Consider the following 23,988-nt stretch of genomic DNA (forward strand, 5'->3'; position numbering starts at 1 on the left):
GAAGAAACCCACACAAACCCATGCAAACTCCATGCAGGGAGGACCCAGGAAGCGAACCCAGGTCTCCTAACTGCAGGCAGCAGCGCTACAACTGTGCCTCCCAGCAAGGAAGGAACCAAGTTCTATATATGGTATATGAGGTACTATGACAATTACATTTTGTTACTCAAAAGTGACAAGGGTGCAAAGAAGGAACCAATTCTAGACAGTCTATAAAAGGGCCCAATCACACAAACACAAAAATGCAATTTAGAAAAACTGGAATACCTGGAGGAAAACGAAGCAATCATGGGGAGAACCCATAAACTATACACAGATAACAACCCAGGATGCTGGATTAATGAGGCAGCCATACTATGTCCCTATAAAGCCACTCCAAAAGTTTAAAAGTTGTTGAATTACACATATTTACACATTTTAATTCCAGTCTTAAGGTAATTATTTGTCAGCAGCACAGACCTCAGTATAAAGGTTACAGGCACAACAAACAAAAACAACTTTAACGGAACTTAATAAGCAATAACTAAGCAAAATAGTAAAAGCAAAAATATAACCTAGTATCATAAAAGAGAGTGCCAATAAAAAAATCAATTTACATCTAAAGCTACCTAATCAAAATCAAGATGTTTGATTTGTCCTGCCAGTACATATGAATCTGTGCATATGCTGACAAGTGTGTTATCCTTTACCTATCTGGTTTATATTTGGCTTATCAACAATTAATTCTTTATAACTTTTTACCTTTGGGAAATCAGTGGTCTAGGCCTGGATGAAGGACATTGGCCAAAACATGTTGGTTACAACCAGTTCTTACAGTAGCCAAGTCCTTACAAAACTATTTTGATATTATATCACCAGTTACCAATGTAAACCCATATAGAGAATGGTGTGGCCACAGATGGGCACCCAGTATTAAAGTCTTGTACACAATGGATCAGAATGGAACAATTTTGCAGGGGAAAAAATATTTCTTGTTAGGCTATTTCACCTTGGAAAAGTCAATGACAAGATTAAAGTTCTTTTCTGCCACCTAGTGGAATAATGAACACACTATAGCAAAAACCAAACCACACCCAAAAACTGCAAAAATAGGAGCTTACTGTTTGCAGGTCTTTTTTGCTGTGGTGCGCCTGAAAAAGATAAAGAGAACACAGAATTACTTTTTTTTTTAAATTTACCTTCCATTCCAATATTTGCCAGGGCAGAGACTACATCGATAATAGAAAGATAAATTCTGAATATGTAACTTGATTATGGAAAATATCAATAGTGATTACAATTTTTTTTGAAAAACATAAAAACAAAATATATTACTTACCACAAGGCCTTTAACTCTGTCACTGATTTGCTTCTTTCTTTGCTCCAGTTTGGAAATACTAGATTTCACTGCCTGTAGCATCTGCCATAAGGAAATCTGAAGCACAACACAGATACAAAGACACTACAATGAATGAAAACTTCAAATTATTTGTGCTTTCCTCTACTCAATAAGAATTTTTTAAATGCTTGTTTTGACAAAATAGTTTTTTTTTTTAGGAGTAGGTTGTTTTATATACAACATTCCTATGGTCAATCTGTACAAATATGGTGTTACATGTTTCATATACAGTACACAAAATTAAGAAATGCATGGATTGGTAATCTAGTGATTTTAGGAAAACCACCATGCCTGCTGACTTTAGTTGGAATCTGTTTTATTGTGTTGATAAGCTTATTTTATGTTTTTTTTTTCTATGCCCATTTGTGGTTGGTCATGGCTTTTAAGGGTTGCCTGCATTTTGTGTTTTGCATATAACTTGTTTGATTTCAAATTGGCTCAAGTCTATTACTTCATTTACATGTTTCATCTCTGCAGTGTGCGGCCATTTATAACCATTAATCTGTCTCAATAGTAATAAAATGATGCAATGCATACAAAACTACAGCACTTAAAATTCTCCAAGCCATTTAAGTCAGGATCATGGGCAGCCTCAAACTATCATGGCAGCACCCCTGCACCATTACACTGCAGGGCTCAACCCCCCCCCACCACATACACCCCCCGACACACAAAGCCAATTTAGAGTTGCCAATTACCAAAACCTGCATTGATTAGGCATGTGGGAATGAAACCTATGCACATTAGGAAGAATGTGCAAATTTCACATGAACAATAATCAGCCATGTAATTTGAACCCTGGATGTAGATTTGACAGACATCAGAACTAAACGCTGAATACAGTGCATTTCTAGGCATTTGCATCCAATTTTGCGGATTGCAAATTGCTTGACAATTAAAATCTATTGTAAAAAGAAGAATACTACTTTAAGTTTCACAACTGCACTGCAGACTGCTTCTTGCTTTGTGTCCATCCCTGCAAAAACACCATTAAAACAAGTGGATTTAAGAAATTTATACTGTATAATGTTATGTGAATTTTACATTGTGCATTATATTTTGAATCCAGTTCAAGTGCAGAAGGAAGAAAATATTTAACCAAGAAGGTCAATTAAAAAGTCAAAAGTAGCAATTTGATTAAATATATATGAAAGGTTTATTTTCATGAGCCTATCTTATTGGTTCAAATCTGGGTTGCTCCAATCAGTTCAAATTATAGTTCAATTTTGGCAACTGAATCTGTGGAAATCACAGAATATATTGTGTTCTTTACCAAAAGTATTTATTAAATTTCTCATTTTCCCATTTCTATGTTTAGTTGATAAACTCTGCATTATCCTGCGACACTCTTAGATTTGTCTTTTAAGATGGAGCTTAATTCTAAAGTTTTAGTCCACCACAAAACAATGTGATGTTTCTTCATGTGTAAAGGTGGTTTAAATTTGGATGCAAACCTGTAAACATTAGTAATCACATTCCTTGCCAATTTCTATAGAGCCTCCTCAGTGCTTACAGTCATGTGAAAAAGTAAGTTCAGCCAATGAATGTATTTTTAACACACTGTATGTGAACATATCAAGATTTTTTGATCTTCATTTAAAAGGTATCTTTAGATAAAGGTGATATGCTATATTGGCACGTGGAAAAAGTAAGTATACCCTTGGCTTTAATAGGTGGTATTGCCATTTTTAGTAGAAACAACCTCTGGTAGGCATTTCCTATACATCTTCCAGCTTTTGACATTGACTGTAGGAAAGTCCTTTCCACTCATCCAAGCAGAATTCTTTCAGATGTGTGATATTTGAGGGGCCCAGCCCATTTCAAACAATTAGAATCTTGATGGGATTCAGATCTGGGCTTTGACTTAACCATTCCTGAACCCTCAATTTCTTTCTTTTGAGCAACTCATTGCTGGATTGACTGGTATATTTAGGGTCATTGTTGTTTTGCAAGGAGCACTTCCACTTGCGTTTAAGTCTTTTTACAGTCAAACATTATCTCCAAGCACCCATAAGTACAATAAAGAATTCATACTGGACTCTAGGATGCTGGGCTGCCCAGGTCCTGATGTAGCAAACCAGTCCCAAGCCATACCATTTCCACCATCAAACCCTATAGTTGGTATCAGATTCTTCTGGTCAATGCTATCTTTGGCTTTCATGGCCAAATAACTATATTTGCCTAGTCTGTCCAGAGCAGAATGCTCCAGACATCCTGGTCTTTGCCCAAGTGCTCATGGACAAACCTTATTCTTCAACCCAACAGCCCTTCTGGACAGCAAGAATGTCCCCCTGGGTCTCATAATGCAATTCTGGGGTTCTTGTGGACTTCTTTCAGCATTCATCTTGCATTCTGCTCTTGGGATGAACTTGTTGGGGTAGTCTAACATGGACAAGTTGGTTTGGAATTTTCTCCACTTGTAGATGATCTTCCAGACAGAGGAATGCCTGATATTAAGTTGTTTAGATATTTTTTTAAACCACATTCCCTGGCATTGGAAACCTTCTTACTGGAAGCCTCTTTTGATCTAGCCATGATGATAACACATACTTAAAAAGCAAAGATCAAAATACTTGTCTCGGGTTGAAATAAGATCAGCTCTTTCAATCTCCTCTATAATGATGTTCTATTTGTTTAAACTTTACGAACTCGAGGCATAGATAAATGTAGGGATGTACTTACTTTTCCCCACAAGCACAGTTCGCATTTATTAAATGGGCTATAAAATAGAACGCGACATGATGCTTATTATATTGTATATTCTATTGCAGATGCAGTTTAAATGAAGATCAAATCTTGATATTTCCGCATATGTTAAAAAAGAAAAAAAAAACATTTGATGGTACTTAGTTTTTCCACACTAAAGTCTGGAGTCTTTGAAATAAGCAATTGACACCACAAAAATCACTCACATACACCATATATTATTACAATAGACTGACAGCATACACAATAAAAGAAGTGAATTCGTTCACTAGCAGGAATTAGTAGTCATTAATGTTAACTAGCACAAAAGCAAACTTGTGAAATTTGAACACAAGTACAAGTATTTCTAATAAACGATATAATGTATCATTCTGTCAAACACTTAAAACTTTTTGGTCTCATACCAACATAACACAGGGTCTAAAACGGTCCCTTACACTCAATTAATCTGAGAAAGTACTGTAATAATAAAACTCCCATCTCACAATGCCTGGGACATCTTCGGGATTAACATCGCCCTTCCTTTGCTCCACGTTCTTCTGGACACTCTGCCAATTGTCGCACACCCATTGCATATCCAACGCAGGCCTGTCACTATATCCCTCACGAACATGTTGATACAAACTACTGGCTTCGCAACAACTCCTCCGTTGAGAATTTTTAAACTGCCGTAGCAAACCGCAAGAAACGATCTTACGAATGCAAACGCCTCGTACTAGTGCAGCGGTCATAGGCGCAGCCATATTGATAAGGGGGCGTCTCCAACAGTACTACGGCTGCGCGGCACTACGTGAGTTCGGGGGTCAAAGGGCAGAAGGAGGGAATTGTTGGTCTTGCTGCTGAGGAAGCGGGAGGGAAGAGCCGACTGAGCGGCTGAAGGATTATTATTTCCCTCGCGATGGCGAGGAGGTGCACAGGGACAATGTAGTAGGTTTTCGCCGACAGGGACTCAATCATGCAGTTTTACTTTACAGCAGGGTGGGCTCGAAGAAGACGTGTTTGTTTCACTTTCAGACAGTATTATCTAAGCCGTCTGTGAATGTGGAGGTGTTTCACTTTCAGGCGGGCTCGGTTCACCGCCTGCGCATTCGGCCAAGCTTTTCTAGCAGGACACCTACCAAAGTTTCCGGGTACTCGTTCCGGCGTAGCACCCTGCTCCTATCAGTGGGTCTGTTTCGTGTAGAAATGTGCTTGGTGACGACCGCAGTTTTGTTAGTCGCGAAGCATGGTGCTCCTCCTGTTCTTATGATTACAGATTTGACTGGAGTGCTTGGGGCCGTGATTATCGCGTGTTTCTCTCCCATGCGCGATTAACAAAAGCAATCATCTCTACAGGCAAGCCACGGTGGACCTCACAGATTTCAACAAGGGAAATGTGGTCACCCAAACCGTGGCGTGATCGCGACAGCGTCTCGATAGAGGCTCTGTCGGACAGCGACTCTGAAGAGGAAGACTTTCCGGACGAGAGTTCCAAATCTCTCGGAGAATACATTACGCAAGGTACGTGACTTAAGGCGGCTTGATAAAAAGTATGTCCATAAGATGGTTTGACTTGTTCATGGGTAAGTAATTGTTTTCTTTGCTCAGTAATTGTTTTGTTTTGATTTGAGTGATAGCAAGCGGGCGTCGACAGGAACAATGACACATCACAGGTACATTGCAGTAATGGTATTTAATCGGTTCTTTGTGCATCTGAACGGTCATAGTGTCTTTATTGATGTTTAGTTCTCATATTTTATCGCTTACTACGGAGCTGGGCAACACACGAATCTTTAGTTCTGCCAACGACTTCACCATTATCATATAGTAAACCAACCAAGGGGACATTTTTTTTGAGATCGAAGTCAAATAGTGAAAAAATATTTTGAATACACAAGAAATGTCAGGGTTTTAAGACCATATAATAAAAAATCTCAATGCACGGTACGATTTGGATAGTTGTCAAACACAGCAGAAAGTGTGATGTTAAAATGTGCAATCAAGTAGTTTCTGAAATAATACGTGAAATTTACATTTGCCATACAACCAAAACCAGTGTGTTTTTTTTTATAAATCTCTTCTCCGTAGTGATCGTGTCAATGTGCTTTACATAATTCTGCAACTGTAAATTACTATCAAGTTAACTAACTTTCTAAGGGCTGCATAGAATTAGTGTTGGGAATTGAGCTGAACCCTTTTAGTATAGTGCGAGGGGGGTTCCTCGATTACATTTGTGGAGGGTTGTAGTGGTTGAGGGTTTTTATCTCGCTATTAGTTTCATAATTACTACCCAGGCTATAATTAATTAGCCCAGGTTTAGTGTAAAAGCTTGTAGTTACTTGCACTTATAGTAGAACAACTTGTCCTTTCTGTTTCTTTTAAATGTTATGGAATCATAAAGCCACACTGTGGATATCCTTAAAATAAATTTATTTTATCAATGAAAAATATATATATATTTAAAAATCGAGAGGTGGCACAATGGTTAATTTTTCTGCTACATAGTTTCACATTCTTTGAATTGAATCACTGGAGTATTGAACATGGCGTATGTACATTTTTTTTCTTTCTCCAAAAGCTGTATTTACTAGAGTTCCTTGGGTTATTCTCTAGTATGTGATAAATCAGTTTATAGGTAAATTGAATGGTATTTATTTGTACATATACATAATGTCTATATGTATATACAGTGCATCTGGAAAGTATTCACAGCACATCACTTTTTCCACATTTTGTTATGTTACAGCCTTATTCCAAAATGGATTAAATTCATTTTTTTATTTAGAATTCTAGACACAACACCCCATAATGAAAATGTGAAAAAAATTTACTTGAGATTTTTGCAAATTTATTAAAAATAAAAAAATGGAGAAAGCACATGTACATAAGTATTCACAGCCTTTGCCATGAAGCTCAAAATTGAGCTCAGGTGCATCCTGTTTCCCCTGATCGTCCTTGAGATGTTTCTGCAGCTTAATTGAAGTCCACCTGTGGTAAATTCAGTTGATTGGACATGATTTGGAAAGGCACACACCTGTCTATATAAGGTGGTCCCACAGTTGACAGTTCATGTCAAAGCACAAACCAAGCATGGCGTCAAAGGAATTGTCTGTAGACCTCCGAGACAGGATTGTGTCGAGGCACAAATCTGGGGAAGGTTACAGAAAAATTTCTGCTGCTTTGAAGGTCCCAATGAGCACAGTGGCCTCCATCATCCGTAAGTGGAAGAAGTTCGAAACCACCAGGACTCTTCCTAGAGCTGGCCGGCCATCTAAACTGAGTGATCGGGGTAGAAGGGCTTTAGTCAGGGTGGTGACCAAGAACCCGATGGTCACTCTGTCAGAGCTCCAGAGGTCCTCTGTGGAGAGAGGAGAACATTCCAGAAGGACAACCATCTCTGCAGCAATCCACCAATCAGGCCTGTATGGTAGAGTAGCCAGACGGAAGCCACTTCTTAGTAAAAGGCACATGGCAGCCCGCCTGGAGTTTGCTAAAAGGCACTTAAAGGACTCTCAGACCATGAGAAACAAAATTCTCTGGTCTGATGAGACAAAGATTGAACTCTTTGGTCTAAATGCCAGGCATCACGTTTGGAGGAAACCAGGCACCGCTCATTACCAGGCCAACACCATCCCTACGGTGAACCGTGGTGGTGGCAGCATCATGCCGTGGGGATGTTTTTCTGCAGCAGGAGCTGGGAGGCTAGTCAGGATAAAGGGAAAGATGACTGCAGCAATGTACAGAGACATCCTGTAGGATAAAAACCTGCTCCAGAGCGCTCTTGACATCAGACTGGGGTGACGGTTCATCTTTCACCAGGACAACGACCCTAAGCACACAGCCAAGATATCAAAGGAGTGGCTTCAGGACAACTCTGTGAATATCCTTGAGTGGCCCAGCCAGAGCCCAGACTTGAATCCGATTGAACATCCCTGGAGAGATCTTAAAATGGCTGTGCACCGACGCTTCCCATCCAACCTGATGGAGCTTGAGAGGTGCCGCAAAGAGGAATGGGCGAAACCGGCCAAGGATAGGTGTGCCAAGCTTGTGGCATCATATTCAAAAAGACTTGAGGCTGTAATTGCTGCCAAAGGTGCATCGACAAAGTATTGAGCAAAGGCTATGAATACTTATGTACATGTGATTTCTCAAGTTTTTTTATTTTTAATAAATTTGCAAAAACCTCAAGTAAACTTTTTTTCACATTGTCATTATGGGGTGTTGTGTGTAGAATTTTTAGGAAAAAAATGAATTTAATCCATTTTGGAATAAGGCTGTAACATAACAAAATGTGGAAAAAGTGATGCGCTGTGAATACTTTCCGGATCCACTGTATGTGTTTGTATGTGTATATTTTTTTTATATACTTCTCACTGCACTATTCGACAATAAACACTTTTACTATGTTGTTTACAGTAGTGTTGGGAATTATGTAATGTTTAACACCTGGATCAGTATATAATAATGTTGTCATTTTGTTTTTTTAATGTTCTTCAGTATAATGAGTGTTGTGATTTAAGCTTCATTGCCAGATTTACAGTTCACTTTCAGAACTTTGCCCAGTCAGGACAGTGTGAGAATGAAGCACCAACAGGACAAATGTGAATGCTTTCACTGAATAGGATATAACATAGACTGAAGTATCATAGCAGCAGTATATCATCAATAGAAATGCTGTCCATGGCAAAATGCATTGCTTCTACTTTCCCATATAGGGGACAAAAATAGCAAGGTTAAAAAAGTTACCTGTCCTCAAAACATGGGTGATGTATTGCAACAAAAATATTGTTACATTCTTCTGTATTTATTTTTCCCACAACTTTCTAATTTACAGTTTTCTATGTATGTAAACTGTAAAATCATGGTTGCATATGATCTATTGATAAAAGAAGGCTTTTATAGTCTGTGTACTTCATTACCTTCTTTAGAAAGGACTGATCATTGTGACAATTCAGTCACTTCCTTCAATGCTAGCTTTCTGTTTATTTCAGCTGTTTGCCGCAAGATACATTGTATTTATTTGTACAACTGGAGAAACTTGATTACTTTAAATTATTTTTCACATTCTCTACTGTGCAGTGAAAATCTATTTTCATCTATCATGAACTAAGATAATATGTAGTAAGGCTATAGAATCATTAGTCACTGTGGTGCCATGTTTAAGATTTACCTTGTGAAAGGTTATTTCTTTATTGTTTTAGGTTTGAAGCAACTTCTTGATGCTCAGCAACTTTGTGATGTTACTTTAGTAGTAGATGGCAAGAAATTTATGTGTCACAGGTAAGCTGCCTTTTTAAGTTTTTACTTTCTCCATATATAGTTCAGGATATGAGTAGCAATGGGTTCAAATTTAAGTTTTAGTTTTCAACTAATTTGTTTTAGACATTCTTGTATAAATTTAGAACATTTTATATCATGATTTGTGCATCTGTTTTAATATCTGTGGTCATGTAACAAGTTACCTGACTGCAGTTAAATAAGTTATTTATTTTACAATTTTTACAAGTTGTTGATTCTGAAGAAAATCAGTTTCTGAGAGCAAAATTTTATTGAATGCATTTGTTGAGCACGCTTACCATGGAATAGTATTGTAGTCTTTGGGTACTTCATCTGTGAAAGCATGTTAGGGTAGCTAGGGTTCAGAATACACATATTTGTCTGAAATATGTTGTGAAATTCAGAAACATTTTTTTCAGCAGTAGAAGAAATCATCGGGGCAGTGATTAGAAGACTTGGCATGTCCACTCGGCAATATCATGACTGTGATTAGTGTCCTTCACTTGAGCTATTTATTGGTTTACTTCTGAATGAACACTGGTATCTGCTTTGTTATTTAAAAATTAGGACCACAGATCATAGATACGCTACCAAGAGTATTCAGGATACAGAGAATGTTGTATATTTTAATAGACTCTCATGCCAATGTAGCTTTTAGGTGTCTGTTGTTTCCATGAGGGTTAGGCAAGTTTAGTTTAAGTATTTTTCAATATAATGTAATTCAGGAGTAGACTTTTCTGCCTAATGATTTATCAATATATTTTTATTGTCATTCTTAAGATTTGAAGTTCTGCCAGGTGCTCTTTTCCATTTCACTACTTGGTGAATAGCTATAATTCAATATAATTTATCTGTTGGGAGAAGAGATTGCTAGGTACTCCACTATTTTATATTATCCTTATACATAGTTCAAGATAATATCCTAGAATATTTTTATATTGGATACACTGCAATATATTTCAGAACTGTATTTTCCCTTTTTTGTCCAAAGATAAAGCAAAAATTGGAAAAAAATGTGTCTATTACACAAAAATACGCTCCAGAACAGGTCATTCACCTGAAGCTAAGCATGTTCTGCACCAGCTAGTACTTGATTGGGAGACCATCTAGTAAAAGCTTGGGTTGCTGCTGGAAGACCAACATGGGGTGCACTTACTCTGTGTGTGGATCCCAGAGCCCCATTGCTGTGATGGGGAAACTGTGCTGTAAATACAGCACCATCCTTCAAATGAGATGTAAATCTGAGGAAATTAGTCATTGTGATTAAGGATCCCTGGGTACCTTTCAAAAAGAATAAGGTTTATCCTGATATCCTGGTTATATTGCCCGTCACGGTCCCTGTCCAAGCTGGCCACCTAATCATTTCCTGTCTCTAACTGGCTATCTCTCTTAGCTCTTAACCACCTTATAGCTAACGTGTGGTGACTGGCGCAATAATGGCTGCTGTCACATTATCCAGCAGGGAGCTAAACATTCGTGGTGATTGAAGTGGTTTCCCTCTGTCTATGCACTTTGAGTAGTGATAAAAGTGCTAAATAAATGTAATTTGTTATTATTTAAATCTTATTTAATTGAAAAGTGTACTTCAGGCATCTCACAAGACTTGCCTGGCTTTACAGTCTAGGAATACTTAATTACGGTACATCATACCAATATCAGTATATTTTCCAAATTTGTATGAGTTCTTGTGGGAGAAACCCCTATGTTTGTAGTAGGACTGATATTCAGTAACTCTAGCTATAATGTTTCATATTTATTTGTTTTTTATGTATACAAGATGTGTTTACATTTATTTTGGTTGTTAAATTGTTTTGCAAAGAAGTTCATGTAGGCTATTAATCTGATATTTTCTCAATTAGTTAATTCAATTTCATACACAGGCAAAATGTTTTCAATACCATTTACATCTCAAATACTGATGAAAGTTTCATTTTAATTAACTATGTTTATTGGGTCTTGTGATTAATTACATCCAGCTTATCTTTGGGACATCAGCCTTTTTCTTGTAGAACATTATTGTAACTCACACAGGGATACAATTTTGCCAGTCAGAACAGAAGTAGCAAAGCATCCTCATGAGCTAGAATTAGAGTGTGTCAGTCCTAGATTGATGTCTTTCAGAATACTTGATTTTAATGACAATGCTTGCAAATCTTATGTTCCTTACTAAGCTCCATCAACATTCAGCTTAAATGTGGATAGAAATTTTGCTGTAGGAATCTGTAGCAGTGTTACTGTCTGTGGTACCCCATAATGTATTCATTTTCTAGTCAATCAGATTGTTCACCACAAATATTAGCACTACTACAGATATTCTTGTTTCTCATAATGCTTGGTGCAAAAAAAACTTTATACTTGTCATCAGTGGCTAATATATTTCTGCTCTAAATATTATAATAATCTACTATATTCATTTTTGTGTCACATCTATTATCCATAGAGTTCTTTGTGAGGAATACTTCATTTTATTTTTGTGCTATTTACACTTGAATAATTTTCACTTTTGTCCGTTTGTTTTGTTAGAGATCTGAAATTAAATTTAAGATTAAGTATCCACCCTCCTTGCTTCCTTTCATAATTTTATAATGTGCATCACATCACCCATTATCTATTTTTTGAGATAACGTCATTGATCATAACTCTTACACATCAGTCTTCGAGCAAGTCTAGTAATTTTCACTTGAGGTTGTTTCCTAGTACAGTACTGTTATTTTTCTATACTATGCATACAATTTGTGAATTTCCCCTTCGGATTAATAAAGTATCTATCTCTATTAGGGATGGGCGGTATGACCAAAATTCTATATCACAGTATTTTTCTAAATTATACCGGTTTCACGGTATTCAACGGTATTTTTTTCCCCATGCATGAATGGATGTTAACCACATTTTCCACTGCAATTACTTCAGTAGACTGGCTAAGAATAACCTATACCACTGTAATGAGCATTGTACATTGTACAAAAAAAACATTTTAATGTGCACTCAAGTATTAATACAGGTTTGCATGGCCCCATAAAGTGATAGTTTTCAAGGGGATGGCACTAATGAAGAGAAGGAATCACATTGCATGACAGATGCAGTCAAAATATAGAACCTTTTTATTGAACAAATTTTGCAAAAACGTAAACTATAATTTTGACAACATATTGTCAACCATCCAAAGAGGCATTTAGACTAAATATCCAGAGGTGCTTGTCAAAGGTTGTATTGCACTGAACATGTCTTAGAAAAGGAATAAATAGTAAATATTTTTTGTAAACCAACTGCACTTTCTGTTAATGTTAACAATCTCTGTCCACTGACATGTTAAAGTGACATTTTTTAACAACTTTACCATCATTAAACTGCATAATATTTAAACTAATAAATATTAACAATGAAAAAAATAATAGTGCAACTTTCAGTAATAATACTATTACTTCAAAACATCAAGCCCAGGTACCTTACACAGTATTCACCAAAATAAAATAAAACAAGTGCAACTTGGTGATGACATCTTTACCAGCTGAACCGTCATTAAGGCAAATTGCATTAATATGGACCTTGATTCAAGCTAAGCTACATACATAAATAATAAAACTGCAACTTGCATTTATAATGCTACTAGCAAAATACCCGTGGTTCGCATCGGAGAAGTAGTGTGTTAAAGAAGCAATGAAAAAGAAAAGGAAACATTTTGAAAATAACGTAAAATGATTGTCAATGTAATTGTTTTGTCACTGTTGTGAGTGATGAGTGTTACTGTCATATATATACAGTATATACATACACACACATATATACACACAAATATATATATATATACTAGCAAAATACCAGCTACAGAAAGGGAAGTAGTGTGTTAAAGAAGTAATGAAAAAGAAAAGGAAACATTTTGAAAATAACGTAACCTGATTGTCAATGTAATTGTTTTGTCACTGTTGTGAGTGATGAGTGTTGTTGTCATATATATATATATATTTACACACACACACATAAACATATTATATATATATATATATATATATATATACACATACACACATATATACATAAATATCACATATATACACACACATATATATATATATATATATATATATATATACATATATATATATATACACATATATACACACACACATATATAAACATATATATACATATACATACATATCTACATATATACACACACAGCTATTTCAGATCAGTGCAATACGCTGTTTGTTAAAACGGTTGACTCCGCTCTTACGCAATAACAAATCAAATCATTCAGTTGTCTTTGCTCATATGTCATTTTAGAGCTGGACGCCTGGCATCTTTTTGGCCACAGGTTCGTTTCTGTTTGCTGTGAGGTTCTGTGTTGTGGAGATTCTCAGGATGGATTGCAGGTGCTCATCAGTGAGGCGACTCCTGTGTGCTGTTTTGTTAGTCTTTATCACTGAGAAGAGCTTCTCACACAGATATGTGCTACCAAACATGCACAAGGTTCGAGCCGCATGTAGACGGACTTTTTTTGTTCATCAAAGTCACCAAAGCGCCGTGCAAACTCAGTGCGCAGTGTGCTCAGTTTATCAGCAAAGTGCGATTTGGGAACACCGTAGTGACGACTTGGTTTAACAGTACTTGGCAACAGGGAAAGTGGGGCAAGGTGAACTGGTGCATTTGTGTCTCCCATAAAAGCAGCTTCACTTGAAATCACTTTGTGATTGTGCACGGGTTAAAACGTCCGCTGAAGTGTCAGATTCTTATTTAATTATGCTGTTTTCTGTATCTTCTGAATTGCATTCAGGTTACCCTGATGCAAGGCAGCTGAAGCGCTGCATTATGGGATCTGTAGTTTATTGTGTTACCAGCGCTTCATATACCCGGCTTTAATAACAATAATACAGTATATAAAATGATCTCGGGGCGGATATAATTACACGCCGGGCCGGATGTGGCCCGCGCCCTTGAGTTTGACACATATGGACTAAATAGAACTTGAAAAGATATGTTTTTCAAATGTGATCGCGCAATTCAGATAGAGTTGACGCCAAGACTACAGCCTGCATGCCTCAATGAGTCATCCTCCCTCGCTCTTACTTTTTACCGCTCATCTAATGAATACACTGAGTATGGCTTTACCAAAACAATCATTGATGGCTAATAAAGTATCCATTATTCGAGTATGTAGAGCGGGATATATATATATATATATATATATATATATATATATACCCGTATCGCAGCGAGAAGTAGTGTGTTAAAAAGGTAGAAAAAGAAAAGGGAACATTTTAAAAATAACGTAACATGACTGTCAATATACAGTATTTGTTTTGTGAGTGTTACTGAGTGTTGCTGTCATCAAGGATTTGATTATCATTATTTCTTTCAATCAGGTTCGTATTTGTAGGATGTGTTGTGTTCAAGTTACATTCCGTGTTTGTCAATCGTTGTAAAGATGACAGGTTTCATTCATCGATTCGCTTCTTACTGCATCAATAAACAGCTCGCCTTCTTCTTTATCTGAGACCTGACACACTGCATGCACGGGTTTTTTACACTGTCTTCCTTTAGCGGACATTGACTTTTTCCACCGTGTGCTTTGTTTCCGCAGTAGCTGGATTTATGAATATGCTTATCAGACGCTTCATATTTTTGCTGCCTTTTCAATTGTGTAATTCGGTTTTGTTCAGCTCTTGGAACTGTTGCCTTTTATCTGTGCACTGCGCCAGTTCACGTGAGCCGCCGGTGTACATGCATCGAAGGTTCCCAGCTGTGCTGGTGCCATCTCGTGCTATGTCCGTGGCTGTATTTAATGTTACCTTAGTCCTGGCACTTAAAACTTTCTCTCGCAGTTTCGCTGAGTTTGTGTCAAACACCACCCTGACCATCTCATCTTCCTCTCCATAAGCACAGTCCTTCACCCGTGAATATTTACCCGTGGCAGTTTGCTATTGGATTGCCGCTGACGGACGGCCTTATATGGGCAGGCACTAAATTACAAACGCCAGCGGCAGCCTGTCTATGAACTTAATTTAAAGTGTAGGTTTACATCGTGCTTTGTTTCCGAAGTAGCAGAACTCATGAATATGGTTGTATATGTCACTCGCTCGCTTCTTATTGTTTCGCTGCCTTCTCAATTATATAATGCATGTTTTCTTAAGCGCTTTTTGAGCTCTTCCTGGTTTTCTATGTACTGCGTGATTACGTGGGAGGCGTGATGATGTCACACGAAACTCCCCCACGGCGTTGAAGCTCATCTCCATTACAGTAAATGGAGAAAAACTGCTTCCAGTTATGACCATTACGCGTAGAATTTCGATATAAAACCTGCCCAACTTTTGTAAGGAAGCTGTAAGGAATGAACCTGCCAAATTTCAGCCTTCCACCCACACGGGAAGTTGGAGAATTAGTGATGAGTGAGTGAGTGAGTGAGGGAGGGCTTTGCCTTTTATTAGTATAGATATATATATATATATATATACATACACATACATATCTACATATATACACACACAGCTATTTCGTATCAGTGCAATACGCTGCTTGTTAAAACGGATAACTCCCGCTCTTACGTGCAAGTCTGCGTGGATATTATGAACTATCGTATTTGTTCAAGTTCTATTTAAATTTTAAATAGATGGAATTTTTATTTAGTCGACAGAAATATCTTTTGTAGGAATGGTAAAAACAGACAGGAATATTATTCCTGAATAAATCAACTCAAACCTTAAACAATTTATAATATTTTGCTCTCCATAAAAATATATCCTGTCTAAATTATACAAGTTAGAAATAAAGTAAACGTTAAAAGAACAAACATTCAAATTTCTTTACTCTTATGTAATTTTATATAAAAAATAAACTTACATTTTAAATATCCCAAAAGACTTTGCTCTCCATAAAAATATATCCTGTCAAATATGAACATGCTGCATAACAAAACCTGGAAATATAAATAAAATGTGTTCTTTTCAGCAATAACAAATCAAATCATTCAGTTGTCTTTGCTCATATGTCATTTTAGAGCTGGACGCGTGGCATCTTTTTTTGGCAACAGGTTCGTTTATGTTCGGTGTGAGGTTCTGTGTTGTGGAGATTCTCAGGATGGATTGCAGGTGCTCATCAGTGAAGCGACTCCTGTGTGCTGTTTTGTTAGTCTTTATCACTGAGAAGAGCTTCTCACACAGATACAGTGGTGTGAAAAACTATTTGCCCCCTTCCTGATTTCTTATTCTTTTGCATGTTTGTCACACAAAATGTTTCTGATCATCAAACACATTTAACCATTAGTCAAATATAACACAAGTAAACACAAAAAGCAGTTTTTAAATGATGGTTTTTATTATTTAGGGAGAAAAAAAATCCAAACCTACATGGCCCTGTGTGAAAAAGTAATTGCCCCTTGTTAAAAAATAACCTAACTGTGGTGTATCACACCTGAGTTCAATTTCCGTAGCCACCCCCGGCCTGATTACTGCCACACCTGTTTCAATCAAGAAATCACTTAAAATAGGAGCTGCCTGACACAGAGAAGTAGACCAAAAGCACCTCAAAAGCTAGACATCATGCCAAGATCCAAAGAAAGTCAGGAACAAATGAGAATAGAAGTAATTGAGATCTATCAGTCTGGTAAAGGTTATAAAGTCATTTCTAAAGCTTTGGGACTCCAGCGAACCACAGTGAGAGCCATTATCCACAAATGGCAAAAACATGGAACAGTGGTGAACCTTCTCAGGAAGTTTGGCCGACCAAAATTACCCCAAGAGCGCAGAGACGACTCATCCGAGAGGTCACAAAAGACCCCAGGACAACGTCTAAAGAACTGCAGGCCTCACTTGCCTCAATTAAGGTCAGTGTTCACGACTCCACCATAAGAAAGATACCAAACATGCACAAGGTTCGAGCCGCGTGTAGACGGACTTTTTTTGTTCTTCAAAGTCACCAAAGCGCCGTGCAAACTCAGTGCAGTCAGTTTATCAGCAAAGTGCGTATTTTGGGAACACCGTAGTGACGACTTGGTTCAACATTACTTGGCAACAGGGTAAGTGGGGCAAGTTGCACTGGTGCATTTGTGTCTCCCATAATAGCAGCTTCACTTGAAATCACTTTGTGATTGTGCACGGGTAAAAACGTCCGCTGAAGTGTCAGATTCTTATTTAATTCTTCTGCTTTCTGTATGTTCTGCATTGCATTCAGGTCTTTCAGGTTACCCTGATGTTTTGTCTCATAGTGCCGTCTTAGATTAAATTCTGTAATTACAGCCACATTAGCTCCACAAATGAGACACACGGGTTCAGTAAACATATACTCAGCCTCCCATCGGTTTTTAAAGGCTCTATTTTCAGAATCAACTTTTCTCTTCAGCATCGTGTGAGCTAGCTTCGCAATAACTTGCAGCATCATAAGCTAGACTTGATTAACGCGGTAAGTGTTCGGCAAGGCAGCAGAAGCGCTGCATTATGGGATCTGTAGTTTATTGTGTTACCAGCGCTTCATATACCCGGGCCATTAATAACAATAATACAGTATATAAAATGATCTCGCGGGCGGTAATATAATTACATGCCGGGCTGGATGTGGTCCGCGGCCCTTGAGTTTGACACATATGGACTAAATAGAACTTGAAAAGATATATTTTTTCAAATGTGATTGTGATTCAGATAGAGTTGACGCCACGACTACAGCCTGCATGCCTCAATAAGTCAGCCTCCCCTCGCTCTTACTTTGGCTTTACCAAAACAAGCATTGATGGCGAATAAAGTATCCATTATTCGAGTATGTAGATCGGGTTATATATATATATATATATATATATATATATATATATATATATATATATATATATATATATATATATATATATATATATATATATATATATATATATATATATATATATATATATATATATATATATATATATATATATATATACCGCCAGATCGCAGCGGAGACGTAGTGTGTTAAAGAAGCTATGAAAAAGAAATGGGAACATTTTAAAAATAACGTAAAATGACTGTCAATATACAGTAATTGTTTTGTGAGTGTTACTGAGTGTTGCTGTCATCAAGGATTTGATTATCATTATTTCTTTCAATCAGGTTCGTATTTGTAGGATGTGTTGTGTTCAAGTTACATTCCGTGTTTGTCAATCGTTGTAAAGATGACAGGTTTCATTTATCGTTACTGCATCAATAAACAGCTCGTCTTCTTCTTTATCTGAGACCCGACACACTGCATGCACGGTTTTTTTTGTTTTTTTTTTTACACTGTCTTCCTTTAGCGGGACATTGACTTGTGCTGGTGCCATGTCGTGCTATGTCCATGGCTGTATCTAATGTTACCGAAGTCCCGGCACTTAAAACTTTCTCTCGCAGTTTCGCTGAGTTTGTGCCAAACACCACCCTGACCATCTCATCTTCCTCTGCATAAGCACAGTCCTTCACCCGTGAATATTTACCCGTGGCAGTTTGCTATTGGATTGCCGCTGACGGACGGCCTTAAATGGGCAGGCACTAAATTACAAACGCCAGCGGCAGCCTGTCTATGAACTTAATTTAAAGTTTAGGTTTACGTCGTGCTTTGTTTCCGAAGTAGCAGAAGTCATGAATATGGTTGTATATGTCACTCGCTCGCTTCTTATTGTTTTGCTGCCTTCTCAATTATATAATGCATGTTTTCTTCAGCGCTTTTTGGGCCTCTTCCTGGTTTTCTACGTACTGCGTGATTACGTGGAAGGCGTGATGATGTCACACGAAACTCCGCCCCCACGGGTTTCAAGCTCATCTCCATTACAGTAAATGGAGAAAAACAGCTTCCAGTTATGACCATTACGCGTAGAATTTCGATATGAAACCTGCCCAACTTTTGTAAGGAAGCTGCAAGGAATAACCCTACCAAATTTCAGCCTTCTACCTACATGGGAAGTTGGAGAATTAGTGATGAGTCAGTCAGTCAGTCAGTGAGTGAGTGAGTGAGTCAGTGAGGGCTTTGCCGTTTATTAGTATAGATTTGTGGCATAGTGAGTCTGCGGCTTAAAAAAAAAGGTCTGTTTTTAAATCCAGTTCGCCATGTCCGTCTCCGTGGGCGCGATTGCACGACTGCAGGGAGTTGATGAGGTGATTGGGGCGAGTCGCACCCGATCGTTCTCTATTGATTCATTGGCTTACTGCGGCATGTGAATAAGGCACTGCGCCGATGGAGATGTATATTTATGATCCGGCAGGATAGGGGAAAGCAAAAAAGAAAAGAGAGAACACAAGGTTAAAGAAGGGAAAAGGCAGTCATGGGAGATGATCCAGACACCAGGAAGGTGAAGGCAGCACAAGCTGGGGCTCCGTGAGAGAGTTCAGGCTCAGGCGATCTATGGGCTGGTTCATCCCACTAACTAAACGTGTAGAGTGGGGCGAACGAAATGTAAGACCACCCAATGGATCCGAGGAGTGTCTGAGTGAGCGCGAAGGAAGACGGGAGGTGTGCCAATCTCGGACGGTCTGACTGCGCAGTGTGGCGGCAGCCAACACAGGAGTTGGCAGAAAGCAGTTTGTGCTGCAAAGGCTCCGCCAGCAACGCCCGTAAAGGGTGAGCACTTGGAGACAGAAGGTGGTGTGCTGAGATCGGAGAGACTACATTTTAACCTCTATTTTAACAGATTTATTTATTATGGATTTTATCCCCACGTTTCATTGGTTTTATAGATTTGCTATTTATTTGGGTACTGTATTTTTCTGAACACTGCACAATGGACACTTTCAGTTTTACTTTTGACTGTTTTTAACAAAAGCATTTGAACACTTTCCACCACCCCCTGACTTCAATGAGATTTCTCAGCTCATCTCGGTCATAACTATCAACGGTGTTGGTTCAACAGATTCCCATGTGGGAAGAGGGAGTCTGTAGGGAACTGGCATCTTCACACTATTGTACAGTAACCAGGTACATTACACAGTATTGAAAAAAAATAAAACAAGTACAACTTGGTACAGTATTATCCAGTACTCCAGTACTATAGAAACAGTATTCACACATTGGAACATAATGGTCCGTATCTGAACTTTTAAAACCAAAGTATCTTCAGACAACAGACACGGCACCTTTTTTCGTTAAAAAGTTCTTCTGTGTCATCATGTTAAACTTTATTTTCTGCTACAGCTTCAATTTAGGAATGTTCTCTCTCCATTTTCAGTGCTCATTACCTCCACTAACGCATGTACTCTGCGGCATTCCTGTTTTGCGGTGCAGCAGTGAAAATGGTCCAGTTTCCCGCTGCGCCACGTTCTGAACGTTGTTTAGGCTATTTAAATCGGTGTTCCAGTATAAGACAAATCCATATCATAACAAAAATAAAAAACGTTTTTTGGTATGAACCGGTTTACCACCCAGCACTAATCTCTATCTATCTATCTACAAAAACTGCCCACACTATTCCAAGTCTAGTCTTAAAAATTATTGTTCAGCATAATCACCTTTGGACATAAACTTCACAAAACATGCTGTATACAGGATTAAACTGTGTATGTTAGACAAGTCGTTGAGATTTCTATAACAGTCAAAGTGCAAGGAAAGTGTTTAACTTGAAATGTTTGGAAAATGCTGACTAAAAATTGACTAAATTGGCTTCAACCAGACAGATCAAATAAATATATGGCTGGGGTGCCTTTATTGTATGAAGAAGTTTAACATGGGGATTCTGGATGAGTCTGTTTTTAAAAGACACATAAAATGAAGTTAAAATTTTGAAATGAAGAAGAGCAAAGAAGCTAGTAATTCTATTAAAAAAAATTTTCTACTTTTTGCAGTGCTATAGTCACATTTGACTGCCACATCAGCAAACTGTTCAATTGACAGTGGAGCAGCCGGCGGTAGCTTTAGTGAGAGCTCTAGTTAATGTTGGGATACTTCTACTTTATGGTCATCTTTGTCTTTACATGTGACTAAAAGTGAATGTCTGAAATGTGAAATGTTCTGGGTGTTAAGTGTGCTGTACAAACATTATTCGTATAGGTCATGGCAAAGGTGTAAGTGACCTTTCCTCAAAAAATGTTTCCTGATAGTCAGATCACAGAGAGTCATACAATGTGCATAGATATCTTTCCCAAGGTATACCTCATACTTTTCATCAGCAACAATGTATTGTCTATGTGGAATAGCGGGTCCGTGGCTTCAAAAAAAAAGGGCCAGTTTTAAATCTATATAGCCATGTCGCTATCCGTGGGTGTGATTGCATGACCGCGGGGTGTTAATGAGGTAGTTGGAGTGAGTCGCACGTGCGGGTGCGATCGTTCTCAATTGCTTCATTGTCTTCCTGCGGTTTTATTATTATTATTTTATTCCCACTTTTTACTGATTTGTATGGATTTATGTACTTTTAGAACACTGCACAATTGACACTTTTGTTGGTTTTATTTGTGTTTTGACTTTTCTGTTAATTAAAGCAATTGAGCTCTTTTCACCCCCCACCATCCTCTGGTATAATCAGTGAACTGTCCTCATATGTCGGCTCATTTCGGTCATAACTGTTGACGGTGTTGGTTCAGCAGATTCCCATGTGGGAAGAGGAAGTCTGTAGGGGACAGGCATCGTCACAATCTAAAATATGCCAAAATTATATTTTTATAATTTATTTTGCATAATAGGTATCAAGTCATTAGTACCTCCAACACAGTAAAGTTTCTGTATTCTTACATATGCTTTAAAGTGTTGCATTTGTAAATGACACTCGCAAAGAAATTTTGAAAAAACATGTTTTTTTTTTTTTTTTTTTTTTTTATCCTTTGTTTCCACACACCAAAATATTGGCACGAGCCGACTTCCACTTTTTACTCCTGATGAAGTCATTTAGGCAGAGTGTTTTGAATTTTGTTTTGCTACATGAGGAAGTTCCTCCCAATTAGTTTGGATGCATTTCTCCATAAGTTGTCAGACATTATGTTCCTCTAGACTTCTGAGTTCATTTTGCTTCTGCCGTCATGAGTTACATCGTCAATAAAAATGTTTGAGTCTATTCCAGAAGCACCCATGCAAGCCCAAGTCTTGACACAACCTCCACCATGCTTCACAGATGACATTATATGTTTAGGATCATGAGCAGATCTCTTCTTTCTTCATACTTTGGCCTTTCCATCACTTTGATAGAGGAAAATCTTTGTCTCATCAATCCATAAAACTTTGTTCCAGTACTGTTGTGGCTTATCTCTGCACGTTTTTGCAAATTCCAATCTAACTTTCTGACTTTTACTGCTGAGTGGTTTGCATCTTTCAGTATGGCCTCCATATTGTTGTTCTCTTAAGTCTCCTTCGAACAGTCGACTGTGATATTTCCATGCCTGCTCTTTGGAGGTTGTGTTTTTGTTTTGTTTTTTTACACACAGTTTTCACCATTTGTCTGTCATTAGTTGTTGTTTTCCTTGGACGACTGGTTCGATACCTGTTGCACAGTACGTTAGTGGGTCCTTCTTTTTCAAGACCTTACAAATTGTGTTATCGACTATTCCCAATGATTTTGAAATACCCCTGATGGAATTTTCCTCTTTCTCAGCTTCAAAATGCCATGTTTTTCTTGCATAGATGGCTCTCCAGACTTCATGTTGGTCTATCCTTTTTAACTACAAGTGGAGTCTTCACAGGTGAAAGCTAAAGCTTAAACACAGAATAGATATCCAAGGTTGCATAATCTCCTTAGTGTTAGACCCGAGCATAACTCGAGGTGTAAAAACAGTGCTAAAAGTGTTAGTCTCAAGTGTCACTCGGGCAACGGTATAGATGTATAGGTATAGTCTCTCATAAGATCTGAGGATTACTCGAGCCGTAAAAGTGCCAACAGCGTTAGTGCAGAGTGTTACTCTGACAACCGTATAGGCGTCTCTTACTTAAGCGTTAGTCTTGAGTGTTACCTAAGCAACAGTATAGACACGTCGTCTCCTAGCCTCATAATAGCATCTTTTATGAAACGCCTCTCATCAGCAGTGATGATGAGGTGAAACGGTCTTCAGACAGTTAAATTGAAAGGAAGTTTTTTGAAACCGAAAGTGGCGATGGATCACTTGCACATGTGCATTGTGCTGTTCATGTTATTGTTATTATTCATCATTATTTGTAACATTAGTATACTTTCTACACTTCTGACTTTGTACTTTTAGTGTTTTGCATGTTTTATAGTAGAAAGATGAGATTTAATTAAAATGTAATTTTTCAATCCAAAAAGTGCAAACTTTTTTTTTTTTTGGAAAAAATGTAACACTTAAGGAGGTTAATGAGTAAACAAGGAATTCCTGTGGTTTGTCATGTTTCAATTTTTTTTGCTCACTTGAAAAACCAGGTGGTTTGATACAACATCTGCTATGTTCTATGTGGTTTAGATATAAAAATTAGGGAATAAAAGCTGAAACTCTGATCTTCTCATATTCATCTTTTGATCTCACATACAAATGTTTATTAATAGTGTTTACCCAAGAATGCACCACTGTGTTACAGGCGCATTAAAATGCAGGAATGAACTGCTGAAATGTAGCTGCTATGGTTAAACCAGCTGAAAATGATAAACACATAAAAAAAAAAAAATAAACCCTTGTTGACCCAGAACCACCATATCTTCCACTAGTTTTCAAAAACAAAGTAACAGCATCTGTAGCAGTGGATCAGAAAATTCTTGCAATCATTGTGTGAAATTTACCAGTGGT

At 37.7% G+C, this 23,988-nt stretch overlaps 2 protein-coding genes across 4 annotated transcripts in view; one reads left to right on the forward strand and one right to left on the reverse strand.

Annotated features, from left to right (window-relative positions):
* Positions 1-4,859, reverse strand: part of sars2 (seryl-tRNA synthetase 2, mitochondrial) — a 55,079-nt gene extending 50,220 nt beyond the window's left edge. The window contains exons 1-3 of the mRNA XM_039760604.1: positions 4,570-4,859; positions 1,319-1,414; positions 1,101-1,130 (exon numbers count right to left, since the gene is read on the reverse strand). Coding sequence (XP_039616538.1) covers positions 1,101-1,130; positions 1,319-1,414; positions 4,570-4,827 — 384 coding nt within the window. The 5' untranslated portion in view covers positions 4,828-4,859. The remainder of the gene's footprint in view (positions 1-1,100; positions 1,131-1,318; positions 1,415-4,569) is intronic.
* Positions 4,860-4,922: 63 nt separating this feature from the next.
* si:dkey-260j18.2 (uncharacterized protein LOC325231 homolog) overlaps positions 4,923-23,988 on the forward strand; it is a 66,269-nt gene continuing 47,203 nt past the window's right edge. For 2 of the 3 annotated variants that reach the window (XM_039760605.1, XM_039760607.1), the window contains exons 1-2: positions 4,923-5,584; positions 9,265-9,343. In XM_039760605.1, coding sequence (XP_039616539.1) covers positions 5,458-5,584; positions 9,265-9,343 — 206 coding nt within the window. In that variant the 5' untranslated portion in view covers positions 4,923-5,457. The remainder of the gene's footprint in view (positions 5,585-9,264; positions 9,344-23,988) is intronic. The other variant, XM_039760606.1, reaches the window with a different exon arrangement.

This window comes from Polypterus senegalus, chromosome 8 (genome assembly GCF_016835505.1).
Source record: "Polypterus senegalus isolate Bchr_013 chromosome 8, ASM1683550v1, whole genome shotgun sequence".
Taxonomy (NCBI): Eukaryota; Metazoa; Chordata; class Cladistia; order Polypteriformes; family Polypteridae; genus Polypterus; species Polypterus senegalus.